Raw genomic sequence first — 14,379 nt, 5'->3', positions numbered from 1 at the left:
ATACTTGGACCAGGAGGCAGTCGTCAGAACAGAGCAAGGGAACACTGCATGGTTCAAAATTGGGAAGGGTGTACGCCAGGGATGCATCCTATCTTTTAGGTTTATTAGGTGCTAAATTTTCAAGGGAAGAAACTGCTTGTCTTCCTCCTGTGTAGTACCTACTGGATTTGAATCACTGACCTTAGCAGTCCAACACGTTCCTTGCTAGGCCACCAAATTCACTTAGAACGTACAGTTAAGTAGAACAGTTTGAGGATGGGAAGAGGCCTACAGTGCGAGGTTTTGGAGAGATAAGCAATATTCTTTAATTTCCTGTAAATCATACACAGTTGATCCTTGAACAATATGAGTTTGAACTGTGTGTGTTATTTATGCACAGATTTTTTAAAAAACATTGTGCAATGGTAATCTTTGTGTGAATGAGTAGTTTTTCTCTAGTAAATTACACATTTCAGTAAAAAGTGATTGCCCATGGTCCTTATGTATTTTCCCATTGTGAATAGTACAATACTATAAACCTTGAATAATACTCTCAAACTCATATGAAGTACTGCTAATGATACTGGATTTGCTCCCAAGAAGCACAGAATAGTCATGGCATAGAAAAAGTTCAACTGCTTGATATGTAGGTTGAAATCTGCATTTGTAGTTGCCTACCATTTCATGATAAAGGAATCTAGCATAAGAAACATTATAGAAAAAAACACCATTCATGAAGCTGTTGCTGGAGCTAAGCCAGCAGGTGCAAAACCAGAATCTTTTTACAAAATACTTTTTAATTTTAGTTTGTAGTACATAAGCAGAATATTATTGATGAGTTTGCCTTCGATCCTGATATCACATTCTTTCTCATAGATTCCAACTTCTTAAATAATTTGTTCAGCAAACAAATTGAATAGGTATGGATAGAGAATACAATAACACACTCATCCTGGCATCAGGATTGGAGGGAGACTCATCAAAAATCTGTGCAGATGACACAACCTTGCTTCCTGAAAATGAGGAGGACTTGAAGCACTTGTTGCAGAAGATCAAGGAATGCAGTTTTCAATATGTATTGCAACTCAGTGTCAAGAAAACAAATTTCTTAACTACTGGACCAATAGACAGTGTCATGATGGATGGAGAAGAGATTGAAACTGTCAACAACGTCATCTTACTTGAATCCACAATTAACATCCTTGGCACCAATAGTCAAGAAATAGACACATTGCACTGGGAAAATGTGGAGTTTGGGACCTTTCCAAATTACTGAGGGGTAATGATGTCAGTTTGAGGAATAAGTTGCATCTAATTCAGGCCATGTTCTTTCTGATCACTTGCTATGTGTCAGAGAGATCAACAATGAATAGGGATAACCAAAGAATTGATACTTGAGTTTTGGTGTTGGAGAAGAGCACTGAACATCCAATGGATGGCCACAAGAACAAACAAATATGGCCTGGAGAGGGTGTAACTGGAGAGTGTTCTTTGGAGGCAAAGATGATGAGACCTCACCGCATATACTTGGGGTGTATTGCTAGGAAGGTCTGTTCCTTGGAGAGGGACATGATGGGAAGGGTGGAGGGTTGGCATAGGTGAGAAAGACCCTTGACCAGGTGGATTGACATAATGACTGCCTCAGTGGGGTCTTCTAGTGTGCCCAGAAAAGTGAGGGTAGCACAGGATAGGATGAAGTTCAGATCATAGAGTCACTGTTATGGCACCTAACAACAACAGAAAGCAGAATATGTGTTAATTGATTTTGCTATTGTTGAAACTTCCAGTTTGTAGTGGGCTATTGTTTTTGAAGAGTTAAATTTATATACAGATGTTTAACTGTATACAGAGTATGATTATGGAAAGACATTTGAGTGTGTGGTTCACAAAAACTGTGGCTGACTTTGAGAAGAATGGAAATCCCAGAACACTTGATCATGCTAATGTGAATGAAACCTATACTTGGACAATGAGGCAGTCATCAGAACTGAGCAGGGAAACACTTCATGGTTCAAAATTGGGAAGGATGTACGCCAGGGATGTGTCCTATCTCCATACCTTTTCAACCTTTATGCGGAACACATTATCCGGGAGGCTGGGCTGTATGAGAAGTGTGGCATCAGGATTGGAGGAGGATTCATCAGTTATCTGTGTTATGCAGATGACACAACCCTGCTTGCTGAAACTGAGGAGGTTGCTGCAGAAGGTAAAAGACTGCAGCCTTCAATATGGATTGAGGCTCAATATCAAGAAAACAAAAATTCTCACCACTGGGCCAATTGACAGCATCAGGATGGATGGTGAAGAGATTGAGATTGTTCACAGCTTTAGTTTGCTTGGCTCCACGTCAACACTCTTGGCACCAGCAGCCAGAAAATTAAAAGATGCATTGCAGTGGGAAGTCTGCTGTTAAGAACCTCTCCAGTGTACTGAAGAGCACTCTGGAGACTAATGTGCGCCTGATACAGGCCATGGTCTTTGCAGTCACTTGTCATGCGTTAGAGAGGTGGACAGTGACTAGGGAGAATAGAAGGAGAATTGATGCCTTTGAGCTGTGGTGTTGGAGAATTGTGTTGAATATACCATGGACTGCTAAGAAAATGAAGAAGTCTGTCGTAGAGAGGCTGCTTCTTGGAGACAAGGATTCTGAAGCTTTGTCTGACATACTGTTTGGACATGTTGCAAGGAGGGATCATTCCTTGGACAAAGACATCATGATTAGGAGGTTGGAGGGAGAGCGCAGGAGAGGAAGACCCTCTATGAGGTGGGTGTGTTGGAGACAGTGTGGTTGGTTGGCACAGGATAGAACAGGGTTTAGGGCTTTTGTGCATAGGATTGCTATGAGTCAAAGGTGACTTGGTGATACATAACAACAACAAAAACAGAGTATTGCACTCCTTTGAAAGTTGATAAGCTACTCCAGACTGAGTTTTTGTACGAAGATATGTAAGTAAAAAATGTCACCTGAAGAAATTGTCATGCTATGTGAGCTAGAGATACAAGAGAAAAACTATAAATATTTCTACTTAGAGTCCTAATGCTACTTATAAGGTAGCATAGTTGTTATGTTGTTAGGTGCCATTGAGGAGACTACTACTCATATTGTCCCTGTGAATAACAGGTAGCATGGTAGCATCCAGCAAATAATATTATCTTCTGATTGGTAAGAGTATGATGTGATATAGATCATAATAAAAGTTGCCTGAAATTAGAAGCAGCCTTCTGCTGAAGTTGAGACTTGATCTTACTCTGTGTGTACTATAGTATGGATTTAGAAAAAGGATGAATGAGAGGGGAGAAATACTAGGACCTGCTTAAAAGAAATTAAAATTGTGTTGTTTTTTAGAGAAACAGATTGGAAGGTAAGTGTTGTATGGTGGGAATAGATATTAAGATGTAATTTGTAGGCAAACGGTTTGGAAGATGTTCATATTTAAATGTTCCCATTTACAAGAAAGGTGATCCAACTGAATGTGGAAATTGTTGAACAATATCATTGATACCACATGCAAGCAAAATATTGCTGAAGAGCTTTCAAAAATGGCTAAAACAGTACATAGATAAGAAACTGCCAGAAGTTAAGCAAGATTTAGAAGAGGCCGTGGCACTAGGGATATCATTACTGACGTCAGATGTATGCTGGCTGTAAGGAAAAAATACCAGAAGAGTATCTATTGTGCTTTATTGACTACACAAAGGTATTTGACGGTGTGGATCATGACAAGTTGTGGCTGACATTGAGAAGACCAGGAATGCCAGAGCACTTGATTGTGCTCATGTGGAACCTATACCTGGATTAGGACCAGGGGAGCATTTCATGGTTTGGAATTGGGAAGGGAGTGTGTCAGGGTTGTATTCTCTTTCCGTACCGGTTTAATGTATATGCTGAGCAATTATCCAAGAAGCTAGATTCTGTAAAGAGGAATGTGGCATCAGTATTGGAGGGAGACTCACCAGTAACCTGCATTAGGCAGATGACACAACTTGCTGAAAGTGAGGAGGACTTGAAGCACTTGTTGCAGAAGATTAGGAAAACAGCCTTCAGTATGGATTTTGTCTCAAAATCAAGAAAATAAAAGATTCTTAACACTGGACCAATAATCATTGCCATGATGGAAGGAGAGGAGATTGAAACTGTCAACAGCTTCATCTAGGTTGGATCCACAGTTGACACTCTTGGTATGAACAGTCAGGAAATAAGGAGACACATTACACAGGGAAAATCTGCAGTTAGGGACCTTTCCAAGTTATTGAGGAGTAGTGATGTCAGTTTGAAGACTTAAGATGCATCTAATTCAGGCCATAGTCTTATTACTAGCTATGCATCTGAGATTTGGACAGTGAATAAGGATCACAAAAAAAGAATTGATGCCTTTGAGCTGTGGTATTGGAGAAGAGTACCGGACATCCCGTGGATGGCCAAGAGAATGAACAGATATGTCTTGGAGATGGTACAGCTGGAGTGCTTTTTGTAGGCAAGGATGATGAGGCTTCGCCTCTCGTACTTCGGACACGTTGGGGGTGCTATTCCTTGGAAAGAGACATGATGTTGGCAAGGGAGAAGAAGACCCTCAACCAGGTGAATCAACAGGATGACTCCGGTCCCCCGGGCTGCCCCCCACTCCGGGCTGCCGCAATGGATCTCAGCGCTGATTTTCTCTGGGAGAAGCTGCAGCGGGAGCTGGAAGTGGAGCACGTGGAGGTGGAGGTGGAGGACAAGACTCTGAACTGTTGGGCGTCCAGCTTCCGAGTCCTGGTGGTGTCCCCCAAGTTCGAGGGGAAGCCGTTGCTCCAGAGACACCGGCTGGTGAACTCATGCCTAGCAGAAGAGCTCCCGCACATCCATGCCTTTGAACAGAAGACTCTGACCCTGGAGCAGTGCAGCCGTGAGTGGCAGAAATGAGGGACTTACAGCTGGACAACCATTAAACCGTGAATCAGGACCAGAAAAAAAAAAACCAAACCCAAACAGGATGACTGCTACAATAGGCTCTTGTGTGTCAGGAAGTGTGAAGATGGGGCAAGACAGAACAGAGTTCAGATCTTTTGATCATAGGGTTGCTATGAGACATGCTGGACTCAACCACACCTAACAATAACAACAAGAAGTACATGAGTGCTTTGTTGCATTATTGTAAATAACTGAAAAATTATGACTTGGTTCTTGACTTTTGAGAAATTAAGATAATAGCAATCAGATATGTAGCTGTCAGGAACAAGTTGGCTTTTGAATGAAGATGGGCAGACTCATGCTAAGAGATAAATAATTTATGACATCAGGTTCTGCAGATGTTCAGTTTATGAATCTGTGACATACTTTACCTTTCCCCCATGAAGGTGCTTTTGTTAGGATGGCAATTACTTTAAAAATGGCATCTTTTAATGTTAGGGTAAGTCATGTTTTACATTGCCTTTGGAAACTATGAACATTAAAGAAATGATAGTTATTGAACAGGGTTCAGATCTTTTGTTAATAGGATCGCTATTAGTTGTGCTCAATTCAACGACACTTAACAACAATGTTTTATATTATTTATTACAAGATGTATGTTCTTACTAGGATTTCTACTTTATTTTGAAAGATGTTTTTTCCCTGATCTCTGGATTTGAGAGCCTGTAGCATACAATTACCAGGTGCTATAGAGTTGATTCCAATTCATGTTGATCACATACATGTCAACTTTGTCACATAAGGTTTTCAGTGTCTGATTTTTCAGAAGTCAGTCTACAGATATTTTTTCTGAGATGTCTCTGTGCATCTTCAAACTGTCAACCCTTTGGCTAGTTAACAATTTTTACCACCTAGGGAGAAACTGTGGTTTACTTTAGATAATAATTCTGATGACAGATGGGAAAGCTAAGGTAAGTAATGTGGATTACTTAATGCCCCTCAGTTATTCAGTGGTAGAGCAGAGATTAGAGACATCATGGCCCTCTGTATCTTGTCTTGTACTTTGTAGTAAAAAATGATGCCGTTTTGATAGGCACAGTTTTTGAGGTAATAATTAAAGTTTAGAGTGACTGACTCATTGCTTTTGAGTCAGAATCAACTAACAGCAGATACTCCATTGGGTTTCAGAAGCTGTAAATTGTGTGAGAGGATATTACCCATCTCTTCCTGAAGAGTTGCTGGTGGATTCAAACCACCAGAGGTCATGGCTTTTGGACAAGCAGCACAGCGTTTTAAAGACCATACTACTCTCTTAATTAAAGATTATAAACCTTAAAAAGATCTGAGCTTTGAACAAAAATATATTATATTGAAATAGGAACCAACTCATAGCTGACCCTCCAGTGTATTTTTGGAGGCTGTAAAAGCCTGTGTCTCTCTTGGTTGGCAGCAGTTTAGAGACATAAAAGTAATGGGAATAATGTCTTTCCTTGGTAAACTTAGGTCTTTTCTGACTGTTGGACATAGATTTACTATTACCTGCATTCTCTAAGAGAACATTGACCAGTCCTTGGAGAAGGACATCTTTCTTGGAAGGGTGGAAGGACAGTACAGCAGAGGAAGACCCTGGATGAGATGGATTGACACAGTAACTGGGTAATGAGGGTAGGTGTGTCAGAGACAGACTGGTTCAGGATAGGGCAAGGTTCAGAACTGTTTATACATAGAATTGCTGTGAGTCATAGGTTACTTGATGGTACATAACAGCAAAATACCAGTTTTGAGTTTATTTTATGGATGTGCATTATCTATCAAATTTAGACATTGAGAAATATCTGTAACATGATTCTATCGAAGGTACTTAGGTTATTTTCAGTTTGAAATTTTGTTGACCTGATGGGTAGGAAGAATGACAGTATATAAAGAAGTTGAAATTGTATAGAAAAGTAGATTCAGAATTACAATGGGTGGTTTTGATTTTTCTCCTTTGGACCTGTTTGCATTGTCTTAAGTTCTCTACAGTAAGCATATGTGAATTTTTTATGACTTGTAAAGAGCAATTTGAAAACTTGGTGTTGTCAAGGTGTTTCTCTTTTAGGATGTTATATTAATAAGTAATCTGATAAATTAATATTATTTTCATCCTAATGGAACATATTATGGATATATTAAGTGGTTTGGTGTTTTCTTCTGATCAGAATTTGGTTACTTTTCTTTACTTATCAAGAAATTGATTTTGGCCCTTCAGAATGAGCCCAGACCTTAGGCTTACTTAAGTAAATCTAAATGTCTAGCCAATGACCTAAAACAGCTTTAATTTCTAATGAATATTAGATTTAAGGATTTATATGCTTCAGTTCTATCAGGACTCTAATAAGAACCCAAATTATTACTGTTTCTTTAAGGTAATGTGTTTCATTTTGGGACGTTGATTGGACTAATTCATTTCTCTAAAACTTGTTATGTGCTGTCGAATTGTACAGCAGCCCTAAGCCCTGCTCTATCTAATGCCTCTATCTATGCCAATAAGATTGGCATCTTATTGTCTCTGACACACTCACCCCCATTAACTGAGTCACTGAATCAATTCATCTTATCGAGGGTCTTCCTCTCCTGTGCTGTCCCTCCACCCTCTCAAGCATGACATCCCTCTCCAAGAACTGGTCCCTCCTTGCAGCATGTCCAAAGTATATCAGATGAAGCTTTAGAATCCTTGCCTATCAGCACCCAGCCTGGTTTAAGCCTCTCTAAGATGAATATGTTAGTTCTCTGAGCAGTCCATAGTATAGTCAATACTCTTCTCCAACACCACAGCTCAAAGGCATCAATTCTCCTTCTATCATCCCTAGTCACTGTCCAGCTCTCTGATGTATAGCAAGTGCTTGCAAAGACCATGTGCTGTATTAGGAGCACCTTAGTCTGTCTCCAGATTGCTCTTCAGTAGTTTGGAGAGATCTCTGACACAATAGCAATATGTCTTAATTTCCTGGCTGCTGGTGCCAAGAGTGTTGATTTTGGAGCCAAGCAAACAAAACTTACTCTGCATTAATTCATTGTTTTATGTTGTAGGCATTACACTAAATACTCAGAAAGGGGACAGAAATCCATGCTCACAAAGACTATGACTTTTAGGTTGTGAGATATTTCAGAAGAATCCTTAATATAAGGAGATAGTCTTGAATTTCATCTGTTTTCTGATTTTTCACTCACTCACTGACTCACTCACTCCACTGACTGCTTTTGAGTCAGAACTAACTAGTAGCTGCTTTTCTAGCAAGTTTTCAGAGGCTCCAAAACATACAGGAAGACATTGCCCATCTTTCTTTCTCCTATGGAGTAGCTAGTAGATTTGAGTCACCTGCCTTTGAATTGGCAGTGCACCTATACTCACTAGGCCACCAGAGTTCCCTAGTTTTTAACTGTTGTGAGCACATAATCTAGTCAGAACCACATAGCTGACCCCCCAAAAGGGCATTCAGAGGATTTGAAGTCCATGGAAGGACATTGCCCATTTTTCTCTCATGGTGGATTCAAATCTTGTGCCTTAGAGTTAGCAGTACAACTTCTTGCCACTAGACTACCATTAACTAGAAAGGGAAAATGGCTAGTTTACTTGTTTGAAGAACGTAATGCAGTAAGTGGTATGAATAGATGACTTTAGAAGGGATATGATGGCTTCATAGCTGTTTTTTGCAAAAATACATTGAAATCATTGATCTAAATATATTCATTTCCTGGGCAATTTTTTTTGGTAGATAACCTGAGATTTATTTCAGATTTGCTTTGGGAGAATAAGAAACCTAGAATTGACTCATCTAGGATTAGGACTGTGTTTCTTTTTACTTTTATCCTCAGCATTATTCATGGTGTACAATGGCTACCAAACGACAGCAGTGTATATTCGTAACAGTGAAAAATTGAAAATATACTTCATGTATAAGCCTAACTGAAAAATTTTTAACATGAATACACATAGATTGTATAAAAAGTTACTGTTTGTCTGATATAGTGAGATAAATAGTTGTGGTGGTAGTTAGATGCCAACAAGTGAACCACAGCTCAGCAGCACTGTAAAGAGGAGATCTGAATTTTCCCCTCTCCTGTGCCATCCTCACTGCTCTGATTGTTCTAGCTCATTGTTATAATCCGTGTGTCAGTCTGTTTTGTAAGGGTCTTCCTCTGACTCTGCCTTTTTCAGCATGATGTCCTTTTCCAAGAACTGGCCCCTTGTGACAACATGCCCAAAGTGTGTGAGATGAAGTGTTACCATCCTTGCCCCTAAGAAACACCCTGGATACACTTCCTCCAAGACAAACTTGCTTGTTCTTTTGCAGTCCATGAGATAGTAAGTTCTCTTATCTAGTGCCACAGCTCAAAGTCATTGATCTGCCATCCTTATTCATTATCCAGCTTTCAGATACATAGCAAGAAAATTAAAAAGACCAAGAATTGGGTCAGGTATACCTTAGTCTTTAAACCAACATTTTTGCTCTTTTACACTTGGAAGAGATCCTTGATGGCAGTTTTTTTTCCAGGGCAACATGTCTTTTGATTTCTTGACTACTTTTAATCATGGATATTGATAGTAGATCCAGGTAAAATGAAATTGTTGATAACTTCACTCTTTTCTCTGCCTTTTGTGATGTTGCATGTTGATTGGTCCAGTGGTGAAAAAATTTTTTTCTTGATATTGAGATGTAATTCATAATGAAGGCTATACTCTGTGATCTTTTTGCAGCAGTGTTTCAAGTCCTCTTTTTATTTTCATCAAACAAGGTTGTTCACCTTAACGTAAACAGAGTTGTTGATAAGTCTTTTTCTAATCCTGGTGCAGCTTTCTTCCACCTTCTTGAATTATTTACTCATCAGACAGATTGAATAGGTATGAAGAAAGGGTACAATCCTGATGCACATCTTTCCTGATTTGGAACTATGTAGTGTTCCCTTGCTCTATTCAAACAACAGATTCTTGGTATATGCTTCATATAAGCACAATTAAGTACTCTAGAGTTCACGTTCTTAATGTTAGCCATAATTTGTTAATGATAGTTTTTAGAATATTAGAACTTTAGTGGCCTTGTTTTAGGGAGTTGTCCTGCCAAACCAGAAATAGAAGGTTTGAATCTTTCAGAAGCTGCTGTGCGGGAGAAAGACGAGCATATCTCGTCCTGGGCAATTTATAGCCTCTGAGAAAATGCTGGAGGGCTATTTCTGACTCCTTGGCAATAACTTGTCTTGACCTGAGACCCTTATAGTTAATAAGTTGTTTGGCGCACTTTTTCCAGTACTCAGTACCGTTGAATCAGTTCCAACTCTATTGGAGAACCCTCTGTTGGGTTTCTGAGGTGTAAATTCCAGTAAGGAGGAGACTGTCCATTTTACTCTTGAAGAATAGCCAATGGATTTGAACCACCAGAGATGCAACTTTTTTAGTTAGCAGCCCATCACTCTATGGATTGCAACATCAGAGCTCCTTCATTTCTCAATAAAAACCTGATACATAGTCATTTAGAACTCTTGAAATAGATGCTCTTGGAATATTTACCAATTAGGCAGTTTGTTAGCTTTGTTTGAAGTGAAAATTACTGCTGACTTCAGCCATCTCTTTCTCCTAGTTCTTTCCTGTGGGTCAATAGAGACCTAGTCTGTCTTTTCTTATGATTACTCTCCACATATTTGAAGGGTGATTATTCATTCAGCAGGTACATTTTTTAAAGTACCTATGCATGCAGGACACTGCCCTGGGCATTTGAGAGATCAAAGATCATTAAGGTCTATGAACAGTCTCCTCCCATTTGATTTCAGCCTTTGAAAACTTGCTGGAGAGTTTGAGTTGGTTATGACTTGAAGACAAACAACAACAGCATGTTTATAAAGAATGGATGCAAAGAGTCTTGGGAATTCCTCAGAAGATACATTTTTGCTCATGATGATCAGGAAAGTTTCTTTGAGGAGATGATAGTTGAAGTATAAGCAGATTTAGAGATGAGGACGCAAACTATAGATGTAGCCAGATGCTCAGTTTATTTCCCAAGCTATCTTCTAGAATGTGAAAAGTGTTCATTGTTGTATTTTCAGCATGAGATGGAGTGTTTGGCAAATAAGGAGGCAGCTCAGTAAACGTTTGTGCATAGACCCTGTGTCAGCTGTTTGAACAGAACAAGGGGATGCTGTACAGAGTAATATCAGAAAAGGTGTGTATCAGGGCTATATACTTTCTTCATTCTTGTTCAGTCTGTATGCTAACAAATAATCCAAGAATTTGGAATATATGAAGAACTTGGCATTAAAATTAGTGGGAGACTGTACAAGCAACAGAAACTTTTTTGAGTGACAACAATGAAGACTTGAAGCATTTACTGATGAAGATCAAAAACTATAGCTTTTAGTATAGTTTCCACCCCAATATAAAGAAAACAGAAATCCTTCAACTAGACTAATGAACAACATCATGATAAGTAAAAGATTGAAGTTGTTTTATCTGAATCCAAAAATAACAGCCTTGGGAGCAGCAGTCAGGGGATCAATTACACTGGGCACATCTGCTACAGGAGATCTCTTTTAAAGTGTTAAAGAGCATGGTGGTATTTTCATTTGCTTTTTATGCGTACAAAAGCGGAACTGTGATTAAGGAAGACTGCAGAATAGTTTATGCTTTTAAATTGTGGTGTGGCAAAGAAATATTGAAATATTTTAGACTACTGAAGAATGAACAAATTGTTTTCAGAAGAATTACAGCTAGAATTCTCCTAAGAAGTGCACATAGAGACTTTTACATACTTTGGGCATGCCATCAGGAGGAGGTAGACTCTGGAGAAGGACAGCATACTTAATAAAGTAGAGCATGAGTGAAAAAGTGGGAGGCCTTCAACAAGATCAGTTTACACAGTGGTTATACAAAGCAGTGATTGTGAGGATGGTACATGGCCAGAGAGTGTTTTGTTCTATTGTATATGGGTAGGGTTGCTATGAGTTCATTTTGTAACTGTTAACAATCTCGATACTTGTTGAATGAATGATAACTGGTCATATTTGAGGAATAATGGAAATCCTGTTCTTGTGGATTCACAGAACATATTAAGATACTAAACGTCATGATGTGTCATATATTGTGGTTAGGTGCCGTCGAATCGCTTGCAACTTGTAGTGACCCTGTGTACAGTAGCTCTGAACCCTGCTCTATCCTGTGCCAACCTTATTGTCTCTGACACACCTAACCTCATTACCCTAGTCACTGAATCAATTAATCTCATCGAGAGTCTTCCTCTCTTGTGCTGACCCTCCCAAGCATGATGTCCCTCTCCAAGGACTAATCCATCCTTGCAACATATCCAAAGTGTGTCAGATGAAGCTTCAGAATCCTTGCTTCCAAGGAACAGCTTGGTTTCACCCTCTCTCGGACAAACCTGTTTGTTCTCCTGTCAATCCGTGGTATAGTCATTACTCTTCTTGAGCACAACAGCCCAAAGGCATCAATTCTTCGATCATCCCTGGGCATTGTCCAGCTTTCAGACACATAGCAAGTAATTGCTTAAACTGTGGCACTGGATCAGGCACATCTTTATCTCTAGACTGACAATGTTGTTCTTCAGTACTCTGGAGAGGTCCCTGAGAGCAGACTTTCCCAATGCAGTTCCCTTTTGATCTTCTGGCTCCTGGTACCAAGAGTATTGACTGTGGAGTCAAGCAAACTAAAGCTCTTAACAATATCAATCTCTTTACCATCTAGTGTGATGCTGCCAATCAGCCCAGTGTTGAGAATCTTTGTTTTCTTGATGTTGCGCTTCAATCCATGTTGAAGGCTGTAGTCCTTGACCTCTGCAGCAAGTGCTTCAGGTCCTCCTCAGTTTCAGAAAGCAGCCTTGTGTCATCTGTGTAACACAGATTTTTTGATGAGTCTTCCTCCAATCCTGATGCCACATTTCTTCTCATAGAACCCAGCCTCCCAGGTGATCTTTTCTCAGTATGGTATGGAGATAGGACAAATCCCTGGCATACACCCTTCCCAAAATCCCATGGATTTTGAACCATGCAGTATTTCCTTGCTCTATTCAGATGACTGCCTCCTGGTCCAAGGATAGGTTTCACATAAGCACAACTAAGTGTTCTTTCTGGGATTCCTATTCTTCTCAGAGTTAGCCATAGTTTGTTGTGATCCACACAGTCAAATGCCTTTGCATAGTTAATGAAACCCATATAGACATTACTCTTGTACTCTCTCTTTAGTCAAGATCCATCTAACATTAGCTATACTATCCCTAGTACCACAGCCTCTTCTAAACCCCACCTGTACATCTGGCAAGTCTCTGTTGATGTACTGGTCCGGTTGCTTTTGGATAATTTTCAGCAGAATCTTGTGTGCATGTGCTATTAATGATAGTTTGATAAATTTAACCCTCTTTTGGGTGATCTTTCTTTGGAATGGAAACAAATACAGATCTCTTCCAGTCATTTGGCTAGGTGTTTGTCCTCCAGGTTTCTTGGCACAACTTGGTGAGCGCATCCAGGGCAGTGCCTCTTTGTTGAAATATGTGAGTTGGTATGCTGTCAGTTCCTGGGGCCTTGTTTTTTGCCAGTTCCTTCAGAGCAGCTTGAATTTCAGGCTTTTGCTCATATGTTGTTTCTTGAAATTCTTCTCTGTCCTCCAATTTTTTGATACAGTGCCTCTGTATATTTATTCTATTGTCTTTTAATGCTTCCTGGATCATTTAATATTTTGCCCAAAGCATTCTTAAGTATCACAACTTGAGGCTTAAATTTGTTTTTCAGTTCTTTCAGATTAACATGTTGCTGCATACTTTTAAATTGACTGTGCTTAGAATCAATCAATCTCTCTCTCTCTCTCTCTCTCTCTCTCTCTCTCTCTCTCTCTCTTACCGTCATTTGCGGCAACGTGTAAAGAAATACCAAGTGAGTTCGGCTCTTTTCATTTTCTGACTCCAACTCTTTGTACATTTCATTGTAATACTTTGTTTTCCTAAGTGGACCTTTGAAAGCTTTTGTTCAGCTCCTTAACTTCTTCCTTTTGTTTTGGCTTCTTGGTGCTCTAGTGCAATATTCTGAGTCTGACATTGTCTTCGTCTTTTCTTCATCTTCTGTCTCTGTAATGAATGATCTTTTGCATTCTTCATGGATAACATTCTTGATATCCCTCCACAACTCTCTGGTCTTTGCTCATTAGCGGTCAAGGCCTCAAACCTGTTCCTGAGGTGATTTTTGATATTTGAGTGGGATAGATAGTGTTGGCTGGAGCTTCCCGACTAAAACAAGCCTGGAAGCAGGAGTGGCGTCCACTTCTGAAATGGCTTGCCTCTGGAAACTGTATGTATGAACAGTACTCAGGCCTTTCGTTCATAGGGTCGCTATGAGTCGTCTACGACTCGATGGCACCTAACAACAGTAACAACGATGACAGAGAGAGAGCTACGGTGACCTAGTGGAAAGAAAGTTATGCTACCAAGCCGAAGGTGGGTGATTTTAATCTGCGGCCTTTGGCCGGGTTCAAATTG

The 14,379-nt window shown here is 39.7% G+C and overlaps 2 protein-coding genes across 3 annotated transcripts in view; both read left to right on the top strand.

Moving 5' to 3' along the window:
- The window catches only part of FOXJ3 (forkhead box J3), a 221,874-nt gene that overhangs the window by 14,160 nt on the left and 193,335 nt on the right, over positions 1-14,379 (top strand). The window lies entirely within an intron of this gene.
- Positions 4,616-4,882, top strand: LOC102853168 (bolA-like protein 2-like). The gene has a single exon (XM_006886524.1). It carries the CDS (start codon positions 4,616-4,618, stop codon positions 4,880-4,882), a length of 267 nt encoding a protein of 88 aa, XP_006886586.1.

This window comes from Elephantulus edwardii, unplaced genomic scaffold, assembly GCF_000299155.1.
Source record: "Elephantulus edwardii isolate Elephantulus edwardi_28Jun2011 unplaced genomic scaffold, EleEdw1.0 scaffold00049, whole genome shotgun sequence".
In the NCBI taxonomy this organism is placed as follows: domain Eukaryota; kingdom Metazoa; phylum Chordata; class Mammalia; order Macroscelidea; family Macroscelididae; genus Elephantulus; species Elephantulus edwardii.
The sequence above is the reverse complement of the archived record's forward strand: the minus strand, read 5'-3'. Positions and strand labels throughout refer to the sequence as shown.